We start from the raw sequence: 16,133 nt of genomic DNA, 5'->3' as shown, positions 1-16,133 counted from the left end.
AACATTTACGACTATAGACTTTGATGACTAAGTAGTGTTGTGTACTGCGGTAGACTGTGTAGTGAAACAGGCATTACCTGTTTGCACAGGTAAACCTGCACTTCTAGCAGGATGAGGAAGTAGATCGACGGCAGTAAAAGTTATAGTATATCATTTTCAAAATAAAAGCGCACAGGTTGAAGAGATTTGGGTTACAGGTTACATATCAATATCAATTCAACAATTTAATTCTATCGAAAATCCCCCCCCACACACACACACACACACAGACACACACAAATACAATGGATACACGAGGTAAAATCATTTTCTTTAATATATATTCGTTATTTGTATTTTTTTTTTTTTTAAATCATTCTCTTTTATTTAGGAACTAGGTGTTTTGGTGAAAGTAGCTCAGCTTGTTCTGTTTGCACACTACACACTTCCATTGTACGTGTTTGTCAGTAACTTTATATTGAAATTGATTTATAATTTACAGCAATTTCAATTTACTATAGCGTGAGATACTTCTGTGTCTTTTTTTAGTGTTGGTGGCTGGTTGGTGAGATGATTTTTACATAATTTGAGTTTGTTAATCGATTGCAAAAACTGTTTTTTTTTTTTTATTATAAATATCATTTCGATTTTATTTTGAAATTTGTGAGCGAAGTTTTGTAGCGACTCCCATACTCTCTCCTTTAAGCGTCCCACCCCTTGACTAAAAGCGCCACAGGTGGGTCAGGTACACAGAGGAGGTCCAGCTGTTTGGACCGGGGAGAAGACTGAATGGAGTCCACTCTCCTTAAAGGTTTGTGTCTTTTTGACAATTATGATTTTCATCAGAATAGTTCAGCATTGTTTGTTATGTGAGTATTACTAATCTCCTTTACTGTGGCATCCAATAATCATTCCAGAAAATTAAACAGCTTGTACATCTATTGCTATTTTTAATGGAAGTGTTGTTGTCCCTATAGTGTATTTGCAAAAAACACAAATATGGTCCTGTTTTCCCTTCAGCTGTTAGGGGTGTGGCACTTGTTGGTTCACTGATTCGCTCTGCAATAGTTGAGCAATCCTCTGGTTAGAGAACAATATACATAATCAGTGGGCTGCATTGTCTGCAGGACACCACTGAAGGAATTATTATACATCTGATTTTTATTGCAGCATGTTTAGCTTTCATTTTGTACCTGGCTGTCCATTTAAAGGAAGTGTGGAAATCAGGAAGTGCAGACTTTCTTTCCCTCACATGATGTGATACAACCATTGTTTGATAGAAATCACAATGCATAGTGTATAATAACTGTGTACATTGATATCTATCATCAAGCGAGTTTGCTACCACTAACACACATACAGGCTGTAGAAATTCACAGCCAGGAGTTGATTTCAGTCAAAAGTCGTGTTAATAGTCTCTGCCTGTCACGCATGTTTAGCTCCAGCTGGGGCAGCTGCTGGAGGGGAAGAGCAGCCAGTGGTGGTGGCCTCGCCTGGTGGAGAAAAGCCTTGTGGCAACACAGCACAACCTGCAGGCCTTGGCAAGGTGGAGGGAGATGCATGCCAGTCCAAATGTCCTGCAGGGAAAGGAGCTGGATCGGTGAGTCTGGAGACATCTGAGTGACTGACTGTTCCTTCTGACAAAACTAAAAAAAGGTCACCACGACATTGGCAATCACTCTTCAAGGAGATGTTTCAATTCTCTTCGCTTCCATTGATTTTTCCACCCATAACCATACAGGAGTGTGAAGTTTGTGAAGGGTGCAGTAAAATAATCACGCCTTTCTCTTTTTGTCCTCCATCAGGAGCTGTACTCGCTTGACAGCTCAGCCTCCTCAGACAGTGAGGATGAGGGCATAGGCAAGAAAGAAAAGAAGAAGAAGACGACGACGAAGAAGAAGAAGAAGCTGACAAAGAAAAAGAAGAAAGTAAGTCTCTCAAAAACCCCTCAAAATCAACCATTTACTGATAACTTGCAAACACAAACTCACCTTAAGTCAAATGAAACTATACACACTAAGTCGCACACAGGGGAATGAGGTGTTTGGATTGGTTGGTGACTCGTGGGTTCACTAAGAACCAGTGAGACAGGACAGGAATGGGAGTGTCGTTGCTTTCTGCTTTTTTTTGTGTTTGAACTGTCATTCAGAGGTTCAAATGGCTCATAACATAGCTTGAAAGGGTGTGTGTGTGCGTGTGTGTTGTGTGTGTTTGTAGTGAGGTGTGTGTGCTCTGTTTTATCTGAGCCGTTGCGAAAAGCTTCGCCCCAGTATATCTGCAAATGACTCAGCCGTCATTTATCACTTTCTCTAACAAAGGAGGATATAAATACTCCATGTGTACACAAAGCTGACAAATAACCCCGCCTCTCTCTCAAAAGGACTCCAGCTCGTCTTCATCATCTTCATCATCTTCTTCTTCCTCCTCCTCCTCCTCCTCCTCCTCCTCCTGCTGCTGCTCTTCTTCATCCTCCAGTAGCTCCTCAGACAGTGACAGTGAGGTAAGTTATGTTTGCACTCTTCAGGTCTTTTCAGAATATATCTGGATATTCGTCCCTGACATTACTTTTCAAAATAAAACGCAGGTAAAAAGGGGGAAGAAGCGAGTTCAGCGGGTTTGAATGTTTGTTGTCAAAGTTCATTCCAATGCAGAGCTGCAACTCAGGTCTTGCTCCAGCATGTTACGCACTAGTTGCAATCATATACACCGTATGTCATTCCACAGCTCAGGAGTTCCACATAGGCGTAGACTAGTATAGACTATATATTAGCTACATTCGTCGCTGCTCTGTGTGACAATTACTTATCACAACAAAAAAGATGAATTGTTTGTAATTACTTATACTGAGAGGACTTTTTACTTTTTACAAGGCTTTTTTTGGCAGATTATTGCTACAACAAATTAAGGTGACTGAAGGTTTGATTGTTGCAGTTCAGATTTGTTTCTGCAAACTCTTGGCAAGTCTTTCCTGTCAAACGACTATCAAACGTCAAACGTCTAGTTTGGTTTGATTTTGATTCATGTAATTGCAATCACATGGCTACTTTGATGCCGATCTGCAGAATCTTTGCCACGGTAACTAACTACATTTGTCTTTTTCTAGTTATATAGTGTTATAGGAAAGAAAACTATAGTGACATCAATAATACTTAATTTCCTAATTTGTCTACTGCCATTATGGGATAAATTGTTCTATTACCTTTGTAGAAATGGTCTAAAATATAAAAAGAAAATTTAAAACCCAGCTCCATCCCCAAAATGGAATGGTTTCCTCCCACCCTTCTATCAAGTTTCTCCAAAATTGGTTCACAACCTATTTAAAAATCCTGCTTATCAACAAACCAACATATTCGGAGAAAAACATGACTTGTTTGGTGATTCAGCAGCGGTTGTGGTGTCACATCTTGCACTTTTTCCATTCCTGTGGTGAGAAACTGGGTTGCTTAGAAAAATGTAGCTCAGTTATCTCAGGCTCTTACAAGTAAAGTTAGAACATTTGTGGCAGAATTAAAGGCAGGATTTGTGCATTCGGCAAACAGTGTGAGCTCCTGCTGTCTAGACCAGCATGTCTGACCATCTGGAAAGCATCTAGGTAAAAAGAAATTGAAGAACAGTATCTGCAAAAAGTGAGTGTGGAATGCAATGCAACCTGGGTAGTAGGTAGTCGGCATTGTTCCCAACCCTGATATCTGGCAGTATCTGACAGGAGAGGAACACACCCAGCAACAGCCTTTCAAACAGACCAGATCAGCACACACAGCCCATAAAACACACAGATAGAGACAAAAGTATTCTTTTCTAACAGGAAGTCTCACAAATTATATACATGCATACTGTATGTGTTTGCATGCATACCCACCTGCATGAATACATGTGTATATACATGTACATGCTGGAGTGTGCTCTATCCTGTGTGTTGTGTGTGTGTGTGTGTGTGTGTGTGTGTGTGTGTGTGTGTGTGTGTGTGTGTGTGTGTGTGTGTGTGTGTGTGTGTGTGTGTGTGTGTGTGTGTGTGTGTGTGTGTGTGATGCAGTAGGTGTGAACAGTAAACACACCCAGGTCCAGATTAACTTTATCTCTGTGGAATATACCAATGTCTCATAAATGGACAAAGGACAAACACGAATGTCTCAAAATGAACAATAGCCTCCTTGTCCTATGTGTCTCTTTAGGGTCCAGTTTGTCATATTATTTATGTGTGTTGTTCTCTACTTGAAAGAGGCTTCAACCCACTTTTTGACGCTGTGCGGGCACATGTGGCCTTCAGTAATGATTAAGTAATGAAACTTGTTGTTCTTTGCAGGATGAGAAGAAAAAGAAGAAGAAGAAGAAGAAGGAAAAGAAGCCAAAGAAAAAGGATGAGGAGAAGGAGTACGTCTGGGACAGCGTCATCATATGTCAAGCAGGTGAGTAAATACAGTATTCATTTGCAGTGTTAAGTGTGAAAAGACATAGATGTTCAGTCGTAGATAATTAGGATTAATGCACATATATGGACATCATCAAAAACAATCATATATGCGACAAAATCCAAATTTGAAAACCTTTGATTTCCATATTTATAAAAAGTCAAATGATGAAGACATGTGGGCTCTTGTCAGTTAGTCATGTGATTGATCTGGTCCAATAAACATCGAATGCAGGAGGCGGCGGATGTATTGAGGAAGTTTAAGGGAGACACCTTTCAAAATAAAAGGGAGTGTGTGGCTTTTATCCTGGCAGGAATTTACATAGCTTTGTCCTTTTAACTCACAGTTACGAGAACAATAAACAGATAAACAGCGTCAAACTGTTTAGATTGAGAGACTTTTGACACTTTCGTTCTCCTTTTCCAGGTGCCGTAGATCCAGAGGCCCTGCAGCTGAGTCAGGTGAGAGAGACTTTAAGACTCACTCGTGTTTCACAATGAAATGTCTGTAGAAGAAAATGATATTTGAAGTTTAACCGTCTTATCGTTTCAGCAAAAAAGGCCAAAATGGAGTGAATATGAGAGGCATCAAAAGCTTTGTCTTTCTGTCTGTGTAGGACTCTTCAGATGAGGAAGATCACAAGAAGAAAGACAAGAAGAAGGATAAGAAGAAGAAGGACAAGAAGAAGAAGAAGAAGAAGAAGAAAGTATGCTGAATTGCTACAGTATATTGTGCAACAATAACAAACAGTTACTAAATCATTAAGATATGAATCATTGTGTCCCAGGACTCCTCTTCGTCATGTGACAGCTCATCATCTGACAGTGAGGACAAGAAGAAAAAGAAGAAGAAGAAAAAGAAGAAGAAGAAGAAGGTACATTTCAGACCTTAATCTTCTCCACGCTCATAGTTTGCTCTGTCTTCACTCCCTCCCAATGTCAAATATGTGTGTTTTCCTTCTCAGGAGTCTAGCTCTTCTTCAGATAGCTCCTCTTCATCTTCTTCTGACAGCGATGATGACAAAAAGAAAAAGAAGAAAAAGAAGAAGAAGACCAAGAAGAAGGTTGAACTGAAACATTTTAATTTTTGTCAAAAGTCAAATGATCAAAGTCCATATTGTCAAATATCTTTGTTTTCATTCTCAGGACTCCAGCTCTTCCTCTTCCTCTTCCTCTTCCTCGTCCTCTTCTGACAGCGATGATGACAAAAAGAAAAAGAAGAAGAAGGATAAAAAGAAGGAGAAGAAGGAGGAAGATAAGAAAAAGGCAAATTCTTGTTTTTATCGAGCCAATAAAGTATGAAGCAGTCATCATAACTGAATGTTCACTCTTTAATCATATTGTCACATCATTCTGTTTTGGTTCTATAATTAAGACAGTAACAAATGAAAGCCAAAGTGAATGCAAAGAAATACAAAGGTTAATGCGGGAGTGTGAGAGGAGCTTGTGTGCAGCTTCCTCTTCCTCACAGTGTGTAGTAGCTTGTGTACCTGTCAGGGCCTGTAAGAGAATGTAAGGAAACACCTCACTGTCATGTCACACTGCAACAAATCAGCATCTTGCCTTGTACACTCGCATTAGACTGTGTGTGTGAGTTTGTGTGTGTGTTTGACTGTTCATAATATGTGTATTTGAGTGTGTGGATGATCTGCAGCGTTTTAAGTGTGTGACTGGGTTTGAGCTTGATTGTGTTGGGGCTTTTTGACACACAGGGAGAAGAGAAGGATGAGCCCATCTGTGCTGCTGCTGCTGCTGCGGCTGTTTCAGCTGCTGGTGAGTGAAACATGCAGATACCAAACAAGTGTGAGGTAAAACTGTGACCGGACCAAACCACATCCTACTACCTGCTTCCTGCTTCCTGTCAGCAGGTGGTGATGGTGCAGGACCAAGTGGGGTCGGAGAGAAGAAAGATGGAGAAGAAGACAAGGTGGAATACATACATACATACATACATACACGCACACTCACACACACAGACAGACAGACAGACAGACAGACATTCATTCATACTGTACATACATACACACATACATACATACGTACATACTGTACATACATACATATACACACACACACACACACACACAAACACGCCACTCGAGTGCGCGAACACAGACAAATATTTATATTTTGCTTTTTACAACAGGGAAAGAAAGAGCCTAGAGCAAAAGAAGACGGCAAACTGGACTCTATCCTCACAGGTACACACACACAGACACACACACACACACACACACACCACTCGAGTGTCTCAACCAAGGAGTGATTCCAAGTGAAGGGTTGTGTGTAATAATGTCTGGTGTCCAGCTGAGGGAGGATTACTGTACGCTGATGAGGCGGGATGCCTCAGTGACGACGAAGGAGAAGGAGGAGAGCAGAAGGAGAAGAAGAAGAAAAAGACGTTGAAGAAGAAGAAAAAGGTAAACACACATCATCTCTACTACAGTTTCAACTGTAATTATGATTCATGATCATGATGGTGTATTGATGCCACATTTACTGTCGCAGGATTCTGGTGATTCTTCGAAGAGTGATGACGATGATGACGACCAAAAAGACAAGAAGAAGAAAAAGAAAAAGAAGAAGAAGAAGAAGAAGGCAAAGGTGAGGAGAGCAAATCATAAAATTGTCTTTTCTTTAATAAGAGTTTACATTTAACAACACTTCAATTAATATTTGTTATCCACAGGACTCCTCCAGCTCCTCTTCATCCTCCTCTGACAGCTCCTCCTCAGACAGTGAAGATGAAAAGAAGAAGAAGAAGAAGAAAAAGAAGAAGAAGAAGAAGCCAAAGAAGAAGGATAAGGTCTGTCTTCTCGCAATATATCATGTCTGACTTGTGCTGATCATATCTTTGTGTTTATACGTGTGTTGCATTGCTGTGATATAGTTTTCCTCCTTCTTCTTCTCCTTCTCTTACAGGATTCCTGCTTGTCATCTTCCTCCTCTTCTGATAGTGAGGATGAGAAGAAGAAAAAGAAGAAGAAAAAGAAGAAGCCAAAGAAGAAGAAGGATAAGGTTTGTTTCGTCACATTTACAAGTGCATCATCTTTACTTGTACATTTCATCAGTATAATATCATTTCCGCCCTTCCTCCCTTGCAGGATTCCTCCTCCTCTTCGTCTTCTGATAGTGAGGATGATAAGAAGAAAAAGAAGAAGAAGAAGAAGAAGCCAAAGAAGAAGAAGGATAAGGTGTTTGTTCTCGCAATACATCACATTTTAATTGTGCAGATAAAGATAAAGATATCTTTGTGTTTACGTCTGTGCTGCATCGCTATGATTACATTGTTCCTTCTTCTGCTCTTGCAGGATTCCAGCTGTTCATCTTCCTCTTCTTCGGATAGTGACGATGATGAGAAGAAAAAGAAGAAGAAGAAGAAGAAGCCAAAGAAGAAGAAGAAGGATAAAGTTTGTGTTCTTGCATATTTATCATCTAATTCAATTTATTGTGCAAATAATATCTTCGTGTTTATTTCTGTGTTGCGTCAGTTTTTATTCAATGTTTCCTTCTTCTCCTTCTTCTTCTTCTTCTCTTGCAGGATTCCAGCTCTTCATCCCCCTCTTCTTCTGATAGTGAGGATGATAAGAAAAAGAAGAAGAAAAAGAAGAAGAAGCCAAAGAAGAAGAAAGACAAGGTGTGTGTTCTCACTATATATCATGTTTTTAATTGTGGGGTTAATAAGTTTGTGTTTGCTGCATTGGTGTGATACAATTGCTGTCCTCTTCCCTTGCAGGATTCCAGCTCTTCATCCTTCTCTTCTTCTGATAGTGAAGATGATAAAGAGAAAAAGAAGAAGAAGAAAAAGAAGAAGAAGCCAAAGAAGAAGAAGGATAAAGTTTGTATTCTCGCATATTTATTGTCTTAAATGATCTAATTGTGCTTGTAATATTTTTGTGTTTATTTCTGTGCGTTGGTTTGATTCAGTGTTTTCTTTCTACCTTCAGGATTCCTCCTCTTCTTCCTCTTCTGATAGTGAGGATGATAAGAAGAAAAAGAAGAAGAAGAAGCCTAAGAAGAAAAAGGATGAAGTTTGTATTCTCTCATTTTTATCACGTTTGTAATTGTGCCCATAATATCTTTGTGTTTATTTATTTCTTCTTCTTCTCTTGCAGGATTCCAGCTCCTCGTCTTCCTCTTCCTCTGATAGTGAGGATGATAAGAAAAAGAAGAAGAAAAAGAAGAAGAAGCCAAAGAAGAAGAAGGAAAAGGTTTGTGTTCTCACCATACGTGATTGTTACACGTGCTGTTAATATTTGTGTTTGTGTCCATTTTTAAATTCCATTATTCTGATCAGATCAATACTTTGCTGCTTTATTAACCAGTGAAATGCTGTATGATTGATGATCACATATTAAACTTTGGTCCTTCCTGTCTGTTATGGTCTCTAGAAGTCCTGCTCCTCTGATGACAGCTCATCTTCTTCCTCATCCTCCTCTTTGTCTGATAGTGATGAAGACAAGGTGAGATGACAAACACACACAAGTTACACACTCCATAAGAAGCAATTCAACTGCTACACATCAAGATCACCAGCGCCTCATCAGCATGTGTTATTTTTGCATGAACAGAAGAAGAAAAAGGATAAAAAGAAAGATAAGAAGAAGAAGGATAAGAAGAAGAAGGTGAGACAAAGTTATTGGCTAAAAGATTTGAACAATGTTTCTGCTTTGGAAATCTCAGAGGAGAATTATCTATCACCACAATTTCTCATTTTTGGTCCAGGATTCTTCCATCTCCTCCAGCGATTCTTTTAGTGATGACGATAAGAAGAAAAAGAAGAAAAAGGATAAGAAGAAGAAGAAAAAGAAAGACAAGAAAAAGGTCAGGAAAAGAAAATCTGAAATCTGCCAATATTTAAATTAAACAATAATCCTTAACAATACTTCGGATCGCCTCCATCCAGGATTCAGATTCTTCCGGCACTGACGATGGCAAGAAGAAAAAGAAGGACAAGAAGAAGAAGAAGAAGGACAAAAAGAAGGTCAATCAGGAGTCAAACACGGCATGAATTAATTAATGGAATGTCATCAATGTAGCTAAACAGTGACCCTGTACCTTTGAGCAGGACTCAAGCAGCTCCTCTAGTTCGTCCAGTTCATCTGATGACAGCGACAAGGAAAACAAAAAGGAGAAGAAGAAGGAGAAGAAGAAGGAGAAGAAGGAGGAGAAGAAGGAGGAGAAGAAGAAGGAGAAGAAGGTAAATTACAGAGAATGCAAATATCAGATTCAGTTCAGTTCAGCGATAGTGCAATGACATCATCTTATTGATTATGTGCCACACAGAGTCCAACACCCTCAGGAAGCGGAAGTGAAGAGAAGAAAAAGGATGTGAGTTTGTTTTCACGTAAAGTCTGCGGAAACAAGATAACTACAATCCTACAATCATTTATAAAAATCCGAGAAACCTAAAATTAATTGCTAGAAATGCCATATAAGGCCACAGTAACCCATGTGTGATTCCCATGGATCCTCTATTCCAGGGTGGTCCTGTTGGTGAGCCAAAGATGGAGGGTTCCGTTTGTAAATCTTCAACACCTTCAGCTTCATGTGCTGGTGAATCTTCAGTCGCTGGTGGCATCAGTCCCAAACCCTGCAGCGCTCCTGCTGTCTCCTTCACTGCCCTCCCCTCTAGGCCTGTGGTGAAGATGGAGCCTATAGCTGAAGCTCCCAAGCCCCTACCCAGCGGGGAGTCCTTGACAGGTTCCTCCGGTCTGACAGAAAGGGCGCCCATCCGCAGACCCGCAAGCCCCATGGAGGCCTTGCTCGGGAGTCCAAGGAGGCTGCCAGAGGGAACAACCAGGACTACCACCCAGCTTTCCTCTTCTGATCTACTGAAAGGCTCCAAACCGTCCCAATAGTGACAAAATGTTCCTCTTAGGAGTTGAGGTTTTTGTTGTCGCTGTCACTTGTCAATGATGCGTTCAGTGCCCTGATTTCATGTGAGAGAAATAACACATCTCATCATGGAGAGAAAATGTATCCATTGTACCGTCGAGACATCAAGAAAATGTGTACAGCAAGGGAGATAATCATATCATGCAAAATGATAATTAGATAATTTTCTTTACAGGGTAAGAAGTGCATTTGTTTGACATGTGTCCGATTCTTAATCACACGAAAAAAATAAAATACAAATGCTTTCTTTGGTGAATACAACTAAATGATTTTAATGAATTTGTTTGGAGTGTCTGGTATTATTATCATTATTATTATTATTATTATTATGATGATGTGTTGTTGTAGTTGTAGTAGAAGCATTTAAAATGAACAAAAATGTTAACGCAAAAATAATACTCTTTGAATACTGTTTGTATGATGTCATTTCAGGCTGGAGAAATGTATTCAAATACAGAGTAGGATTTATGCATCATTAATATAGACTACAATGTGGTGATTTATAGATAAATAACAGCACCATTTCAAGACAATTGAGCACAATGCTAATGAAAAACGTTTTGTTACATTGCATATAATAATATCGTTGATATCTACTCGATGATATATTATATTTATGTTACAAATCACTATGATAATATAATAATTGTAACAGACTCAAGTCAGATCAGCTGATCCATAACATATCTAGCTGAAACCTGTCTACGTGCTGCCTTCAAGTGCTCCACTTTACGTTGCTTTTCCGCGTTATGTAAAAGCAACACTGACACGCACAAACAAAAAGGGTGTGTTGCTTTACAGGGTCAAGGGTCAAGTGTTCAGCTCTATCTAACGTCACGACTTTTAGTAGGCGTTGCGTCAGCTCAAAAATTAAAAGAGCGTTTATGCTTTGCGGAACATTTTAATTGAAATCCAAAATTCAGATCATTTCGTTGTTGAAGTTATAACAGGACGAGAGTTGAAAATTACTAAACCCCGCCCCCTACAGGCGTTATGCCTCCGTTAAGGCAGACCCGGAAATTAAAACTATTGCGGATTTAATGGAGAATAAGTAATTAGTTCTCATTCTCACCTTATTTCCCGTTTCATAATTAGCTTATTGTGTTGCGACGTGGATTTTTCACAATCACAATCACAATCATTGTAATTATAATTACTTCCACCTTTACCCTACTCAAAGGCACCAGGTGTAGTAGGAAGCAACATAAACTTCCACCCAACCAGCTGTTGCCGGGGTTACTGGGCGTGGTTAGTTCTGGCATGTTTTCCTGCGAGCAGTAAAAGTCTGTCAGTGTTTGTTCAGTTTGATCGACTGCTGGTTGTAGGGATCAACACATTAACTGGAGTCGCAATGGACCTGAGTGAAGGTAAACTTGTATTCAATAAGTCTGTCTAATGTCTTACAGATTCCATGTTTTGTCTTTAGACAAATCAGTGTCACGTGATTAGGACAATGTTTTGTCTTTTGTTCCTGACGTTTTCTGAACGAATTGGTTGTTGTTAATATGACTGTTGGTAATTTTTACTTCTTATTCTAACTCCACACTTCACTCCTGCATTGTACCCTTGCAGCTCTAGGTGAGGAACCAATGATGAAGAAGGAGGCCGCTGAAGAAACTGAGTTTTCCTTTCCCTGGAAAAAAAATAAAGATAAGTCTAAGGTATGAGCTTTGTACATTCTTACATCCTTCATTCTTGCTTCTCACTTGCACCTGCCTTCATCATCAGCACTCCTTCCTCGGCACATATTTGGAGCAACGCATAGATTGTAGCTAACATTATAATCTCGGATCCAATATCGCAAAGCCGCACAGACTAAATCAGACATTTTGTGCGACTCTTCTCGTCCTGTTCAGTCTGACTGCAAGGGTGACAAGCACAAGAAAGGCGACAAAAGTCACAAGGACAAGGGTGACTGCAAGGACAAGGGTGACTGCAAGGACAAGGGTGACTGCAAGGACAAGGGGGACCACAAGGACCACAAGAGTAAAGACGGCAAGAAGAAGAAGGAGAAGAAAGACCGCAAAAGTGGAAGCGGCACCTCCTCCTCCTCTTCCTCCTCTTCATCATCCAGCAGTGATGAGGTATAGGCCCACTCTTACTATGACTCTTAATGCTCACAAACCACAAACGGCTTAGAAACGGCTTTGAGGAATCATCACATTTGTGAGGAAGTGTTTCTTGCAACTTGTGGGCGTTCCAATTGTTTGCACAGGTTTTAAGACAAGAGCGCAATAAAAATGCTGAACAGGTACTGCACCTGTTTCACCTCATTCCAGAGGCAAAGTTGCTGATCCAGAATAGAACCTATCCAACAGGTCCTACCAGCGACATCATTAATCCAAGCTGACACTTCCTGCCCTTTATAGCTCATATTTTGCATACACCATTGCTGTTGTTATCTAATCGGCCTGATCTGCAAAGTCTTAACTTTCCAAAATCCTTCCCAGTTATTGGTTTTCTCTCATTGCCAGTGGAGCCATAGTTTCAATGCATGTCTTTATAGGGAAGGGGGGAAAGAGTCCAGGCAAGGGTGTGGGAGGAAAACAGATAGGAGAGTTATAAACAGCTGATATGGTTGGATGTGTCACGACCTGCCAAAGATGCATGTGATTTTAGAGCATGTTAAGGCGTATTTGTCTCTATACTTAAAGGTGGAGTTTAAATCCAGCACGTGGCAACAACATTGTCCTTTTGTCATTTCAGGAGTAAAGAACTCAAACCGATGCGTCCTCCTGCCTGACCAGTCCTCTGTTTGTCTCTTATGTTCTCCATCGTTCATTGAAGTGTGTGTGTGTGTGTGTGTGTGTGTGTGTGTGTGTGTGTGTGTGTGTGTGTGTGTGTGTGTGTGTGTGTGTGTGTGTGTGTGTGTGTGTGTGTGTGTGTGTGTGTGTGTGTGTGTGTGTGTGTGTGTGTGTGTGTGTGTGTGTGTGTGTGTGTGTGTGTGTGTGTGTGTGTGTGTGTGTGTGTGTGTGTGTGTGTGTGTGTGAGATTGTTGCAACATGCTGGTCTTGTATAAACAACTGCCTAATTTCCAGGAGTTAATGTCTTGACAGATAAATAAAATAGATCTTAGCATTGTTTTTATTTATTTATTTGTTCCATTTGTACCACAAGATGGCAGCCTTTCCCATTTTTTTAAGCTCAGTACATCACTGACAGATGCAGTTTAGTTTCACTCTTTTTCAAAGTAGGTTAAATTAAATGCGCTGTTGCTGCAAAGCCGATCTTGTGTCGTTGACAAGCACAGATCTTGTTAGAAAATAATGCAACTCCAAAGAAAAATGGGTGAAATAGCCTTAATGAAACAATTGAAAAACGCAATAGGAGTCGGTTGAGTGCTTGTTTTGACCTGAACTGACACAAGCAGACCAGTTCAGTCGGTGTTGGTGCAAACACTTTCTTAAGCAGGTTTGACCTGTTCAACAATAACCTGCCTCTGAAAAAAAAGGGAACAATTGATGAATGCAGCAGTATTTACTTGACAGCTATATTGAGTTTGAACTCCCAACCAAGCCTGTGTGTAGACTGTAGAAGAGATTTACAGCATTTAGAGTTGCAGCTTTCCTTCTAGTCTGCTGAATCTTTTATGGGTGTGCAGATAAATAAAAGTCGAGATGTTCGAGTAATGGAGCAATAATAAATCAAGCATGCATGGTTGTTGGAGAAACCCATCTTCCATGTTCAATACTGTTTTATTTAACCTGCACGAAATGGGTGGATGATGTTAAAAATGTTTTTCTAAGTGAATAGGCCTGTTTGTGTGTGTGTGTGTGTGTGTGTGTGTGTGGCAGAATTTGGCCATGGTGTGTCTGACAGTATCCCTTTGTGTGACTGTCCATATGATAATATTGTGAAGTTTTTAAAGGGAGAAGAGGAAGTAAGAGATGAGAGGAATAAGAGATGTAAAAGCCTCTGGGCAGCCTCTTGATTCTCATTCTGGCTTGTTTCTGGAGTGACAGATACATTTCTGTGAATCGCTGCCAATAGCCACAGGCGAAGGAAAGGATGGAGAGAAGCGTCGGGCATCACGTCTCTTAGAATCGCACAACAAAACGATAAAACAGTGGAACAAATCAGATGAAATTTGAGAGAGTGCAGCATCTCTTTTGTTGTTTCGAGAGTCTCAAAACTACAAAATGACAGTGTTCTCTCCCGCAATGTTGTTCCTTGACTACATTGCGGTGCACACACTACTAAGATCTCTTGTTTAGAAGATGACCGACGTACAAGAAGTTAGAAAGTGGAGCAAGTGTATGACTGTGCCGATATGGACCCAGAGATGGAGCTGCAAATGGTGGAGGAGAAGGAAGTGGTGAGGCTGTGATGTTGTTTTTGTCCCTTCTGCCTCCTCTCACACACTCATTGGCTATAACTCATTGCTGACCCAAGGGCTTGTCATAGATCTGCTCAAACTGCAAGGACGTCTGGCACAGCAAACATCTGGGATGGAGCCAAGAGTGTGTAAAGACATTATTGAATCTTGCTTTTATCAAGCCATTACTTGGATGGTGCTTCAGATCAGTGGTTCTCAAACTGTGGTATATGCTACTAGAGTGATCCCTATTTCAAGCACCAGATGATATTTCCAATGTATGAAAAGTTCAGTCAAGTCTTTGGTCTAGTCAGTCCAATATTCAGAATATTTTGCAAGATTTCTGTGTTTGGATGTTGGTTTTATTGATACATGAAGTCCCTTAGATGCACAGTGACCTGATTCTGACACAAATAAAAGAAAATACCACAATTTATTAGATTAATTGTTATTGAAAGGTAACATAAGGTCGTAAAGTCTATCATTAATTAGCTGAAGACATAGGGACGTTATTGTGGACATTTTCAGGACCTCCAACCTCAATGCAAGGACAAGAACAAAACAAAAGAGATTACAGAGGCTAACATTTTGTTGCTTGTACCTGTGACATGCAATGACAATAACATCAAATCTAATCTAATCTAATCTAATCCAAAAGTGACTTTTATCACAATTTCATCAATAGCAGATGGAGGATTTTGAATCTGATTACCTAACTCAGAAGCATCAAAAAAAAAGTAAAGTTATAGAAGTATATAGGTTAAAATAAGAATCTGGAATGATTTGTCCTGATTTTGTATTTTATAGTTTAGTTTTAGTTTTTTTTTTAAGTTAGAAAATCAAATTCACTGTACACATAGTAGGACACGTTCTATTCTATTCTATTCTATTCTATTCTATTCTATTCTATTCTATTCCGCGTTGTCTGGGTTGTTCTCTGGCTACACCACAGGGGGGCATGAACGTCTCTCTCCGCATTGGCGTCGACTGTCTCCCGGCAACAGGCTGGCTCGGGCTCGAGTCAATCCTTCCTTTGTTCGCCATCAAGTCACACGGTGTTACTCAGCGCCTAAGAGGAAGCAGATGGACTTTACCTACAAAATAAAAGCACACCGAGTCCCGATGGGTATTCTTTATGACAGAGGTCTTATTCTGTCTTAAACATTTGATCGCAGTTTCAATAAGCAGTCAGACATTCAATATTTAGAGGAAATGAAGCAACATAATGGAGAGAGATCAATGAAAACATTAAAATGGCAGTGTAAGAAAACAGACACTTCCAAAGCCTGATTTAGTGGATAGGTGAGATGGATGATAGATGAGGTCAGTTTTGAAATGGTCTTATTTTCTAGAAATGATGCAATGAACAAACAAATAACCTTGCCCAGCTTGCTTTTAAACTCTTCCACTTCAATACAATTTACTCTCGACTTTGTTCTGCTCCGTGGAGAATTTATTTTGAAATATATTTATAGGAAGTTACATCGTTTCCAGTTCTGTGTGACTTGCTCTCAGGTCCGTTGAGCTGCAGCA

The 16,133-nt window shown here is 39.9% G+C and overlaps 1 protein-coding gene across 16 annotated transcripts; it reads left to right on the top strand.

Annotated features, from left to right (window-relative positions):
• Positions 1–671: 671 nt before the first annotated feature.
• LOC142993463 (uncharacterized) lies at positions 672–10,564 on the top strand. 16 transcript variants are annotated; one of them, XM_076144243.1, is made up of 30 exons: positions 672–790; positions 1,419–1,579; positions 1,785–1,907; positions 2,360–2,479; positions 4,283–4,385; positions 4,815–4,849; positions 5,005–5,094; positions 5,176–5,262; positions 5,353–5,451; positions 5,534–5,653; positions 6,100–6,160; positions 6,256–6,314; positions 6,534–6,588; positions 6,695–6,807; positions 6,896–6,991; positions 7,077–7,193; positions 7,310–7,405; positions 7,492–7,581; positions 7,699–7,797; positions 7,929–8,024; positions 8,124–8,225; positions 8,335–8,418; positions 8,503–8,598; positions 8,779–8,850; positions 8,959–9,014; positions 9,109–9,211; positions 9,294–9,371; positions 9,456–9,587; positions 9,674–9,718; positions 9,871–10,564. In XM_076144243.1, the coding sequence occupies exons 1-30, from the start codon at positions 769–771 to the stop codon at positions 10,246–10,248; spliced, it is 2,988 nt and encodes a 995-aa protein (XP_076000358.1). In that variant the 5' UTR covers positions 672–768; the 3' UTR covers positions 10,249–10,564. The 16 variants fall into 16 exon arrangements, with proteins under 16 accessions (XP_076000358.1, XP_076000350.1, XP_076000333.1 ...); XM_076144235.1 differs by having other exon boundaries at positions 6,253–6,314; XM_076144218.1 differs by having other exon boundaries at positions 5,534–5,683.
• Positions 10,565–16,133: the final 5,569 nt, after the last annotated feature.

The sequence above is a fragment of the Genypterus blacodes genome, unplaced genomic scaffold (genome assembly GCF_046128005.1).
Source record: "Genypterus blacodes isolate CSIRO-AG114 ecotype Tasmania unplaced genomic scaffold, CSIRO-AGI_Gbla_v1 ptg000003l_1, whole genome shotgun sequence".
Classification (NCBI taxonomy): Eukaryota; Metazoa; Chordata; class Actinopteri; order Ophidiiformes; family Ophidiidae; genus Genypterus; species Genypterus blacodes.
The sequence above is the reverse complement of the archived record's forward strand: the minus strand, read 5'-3'. Positions and strand labels throughout refer to the sequence as shown.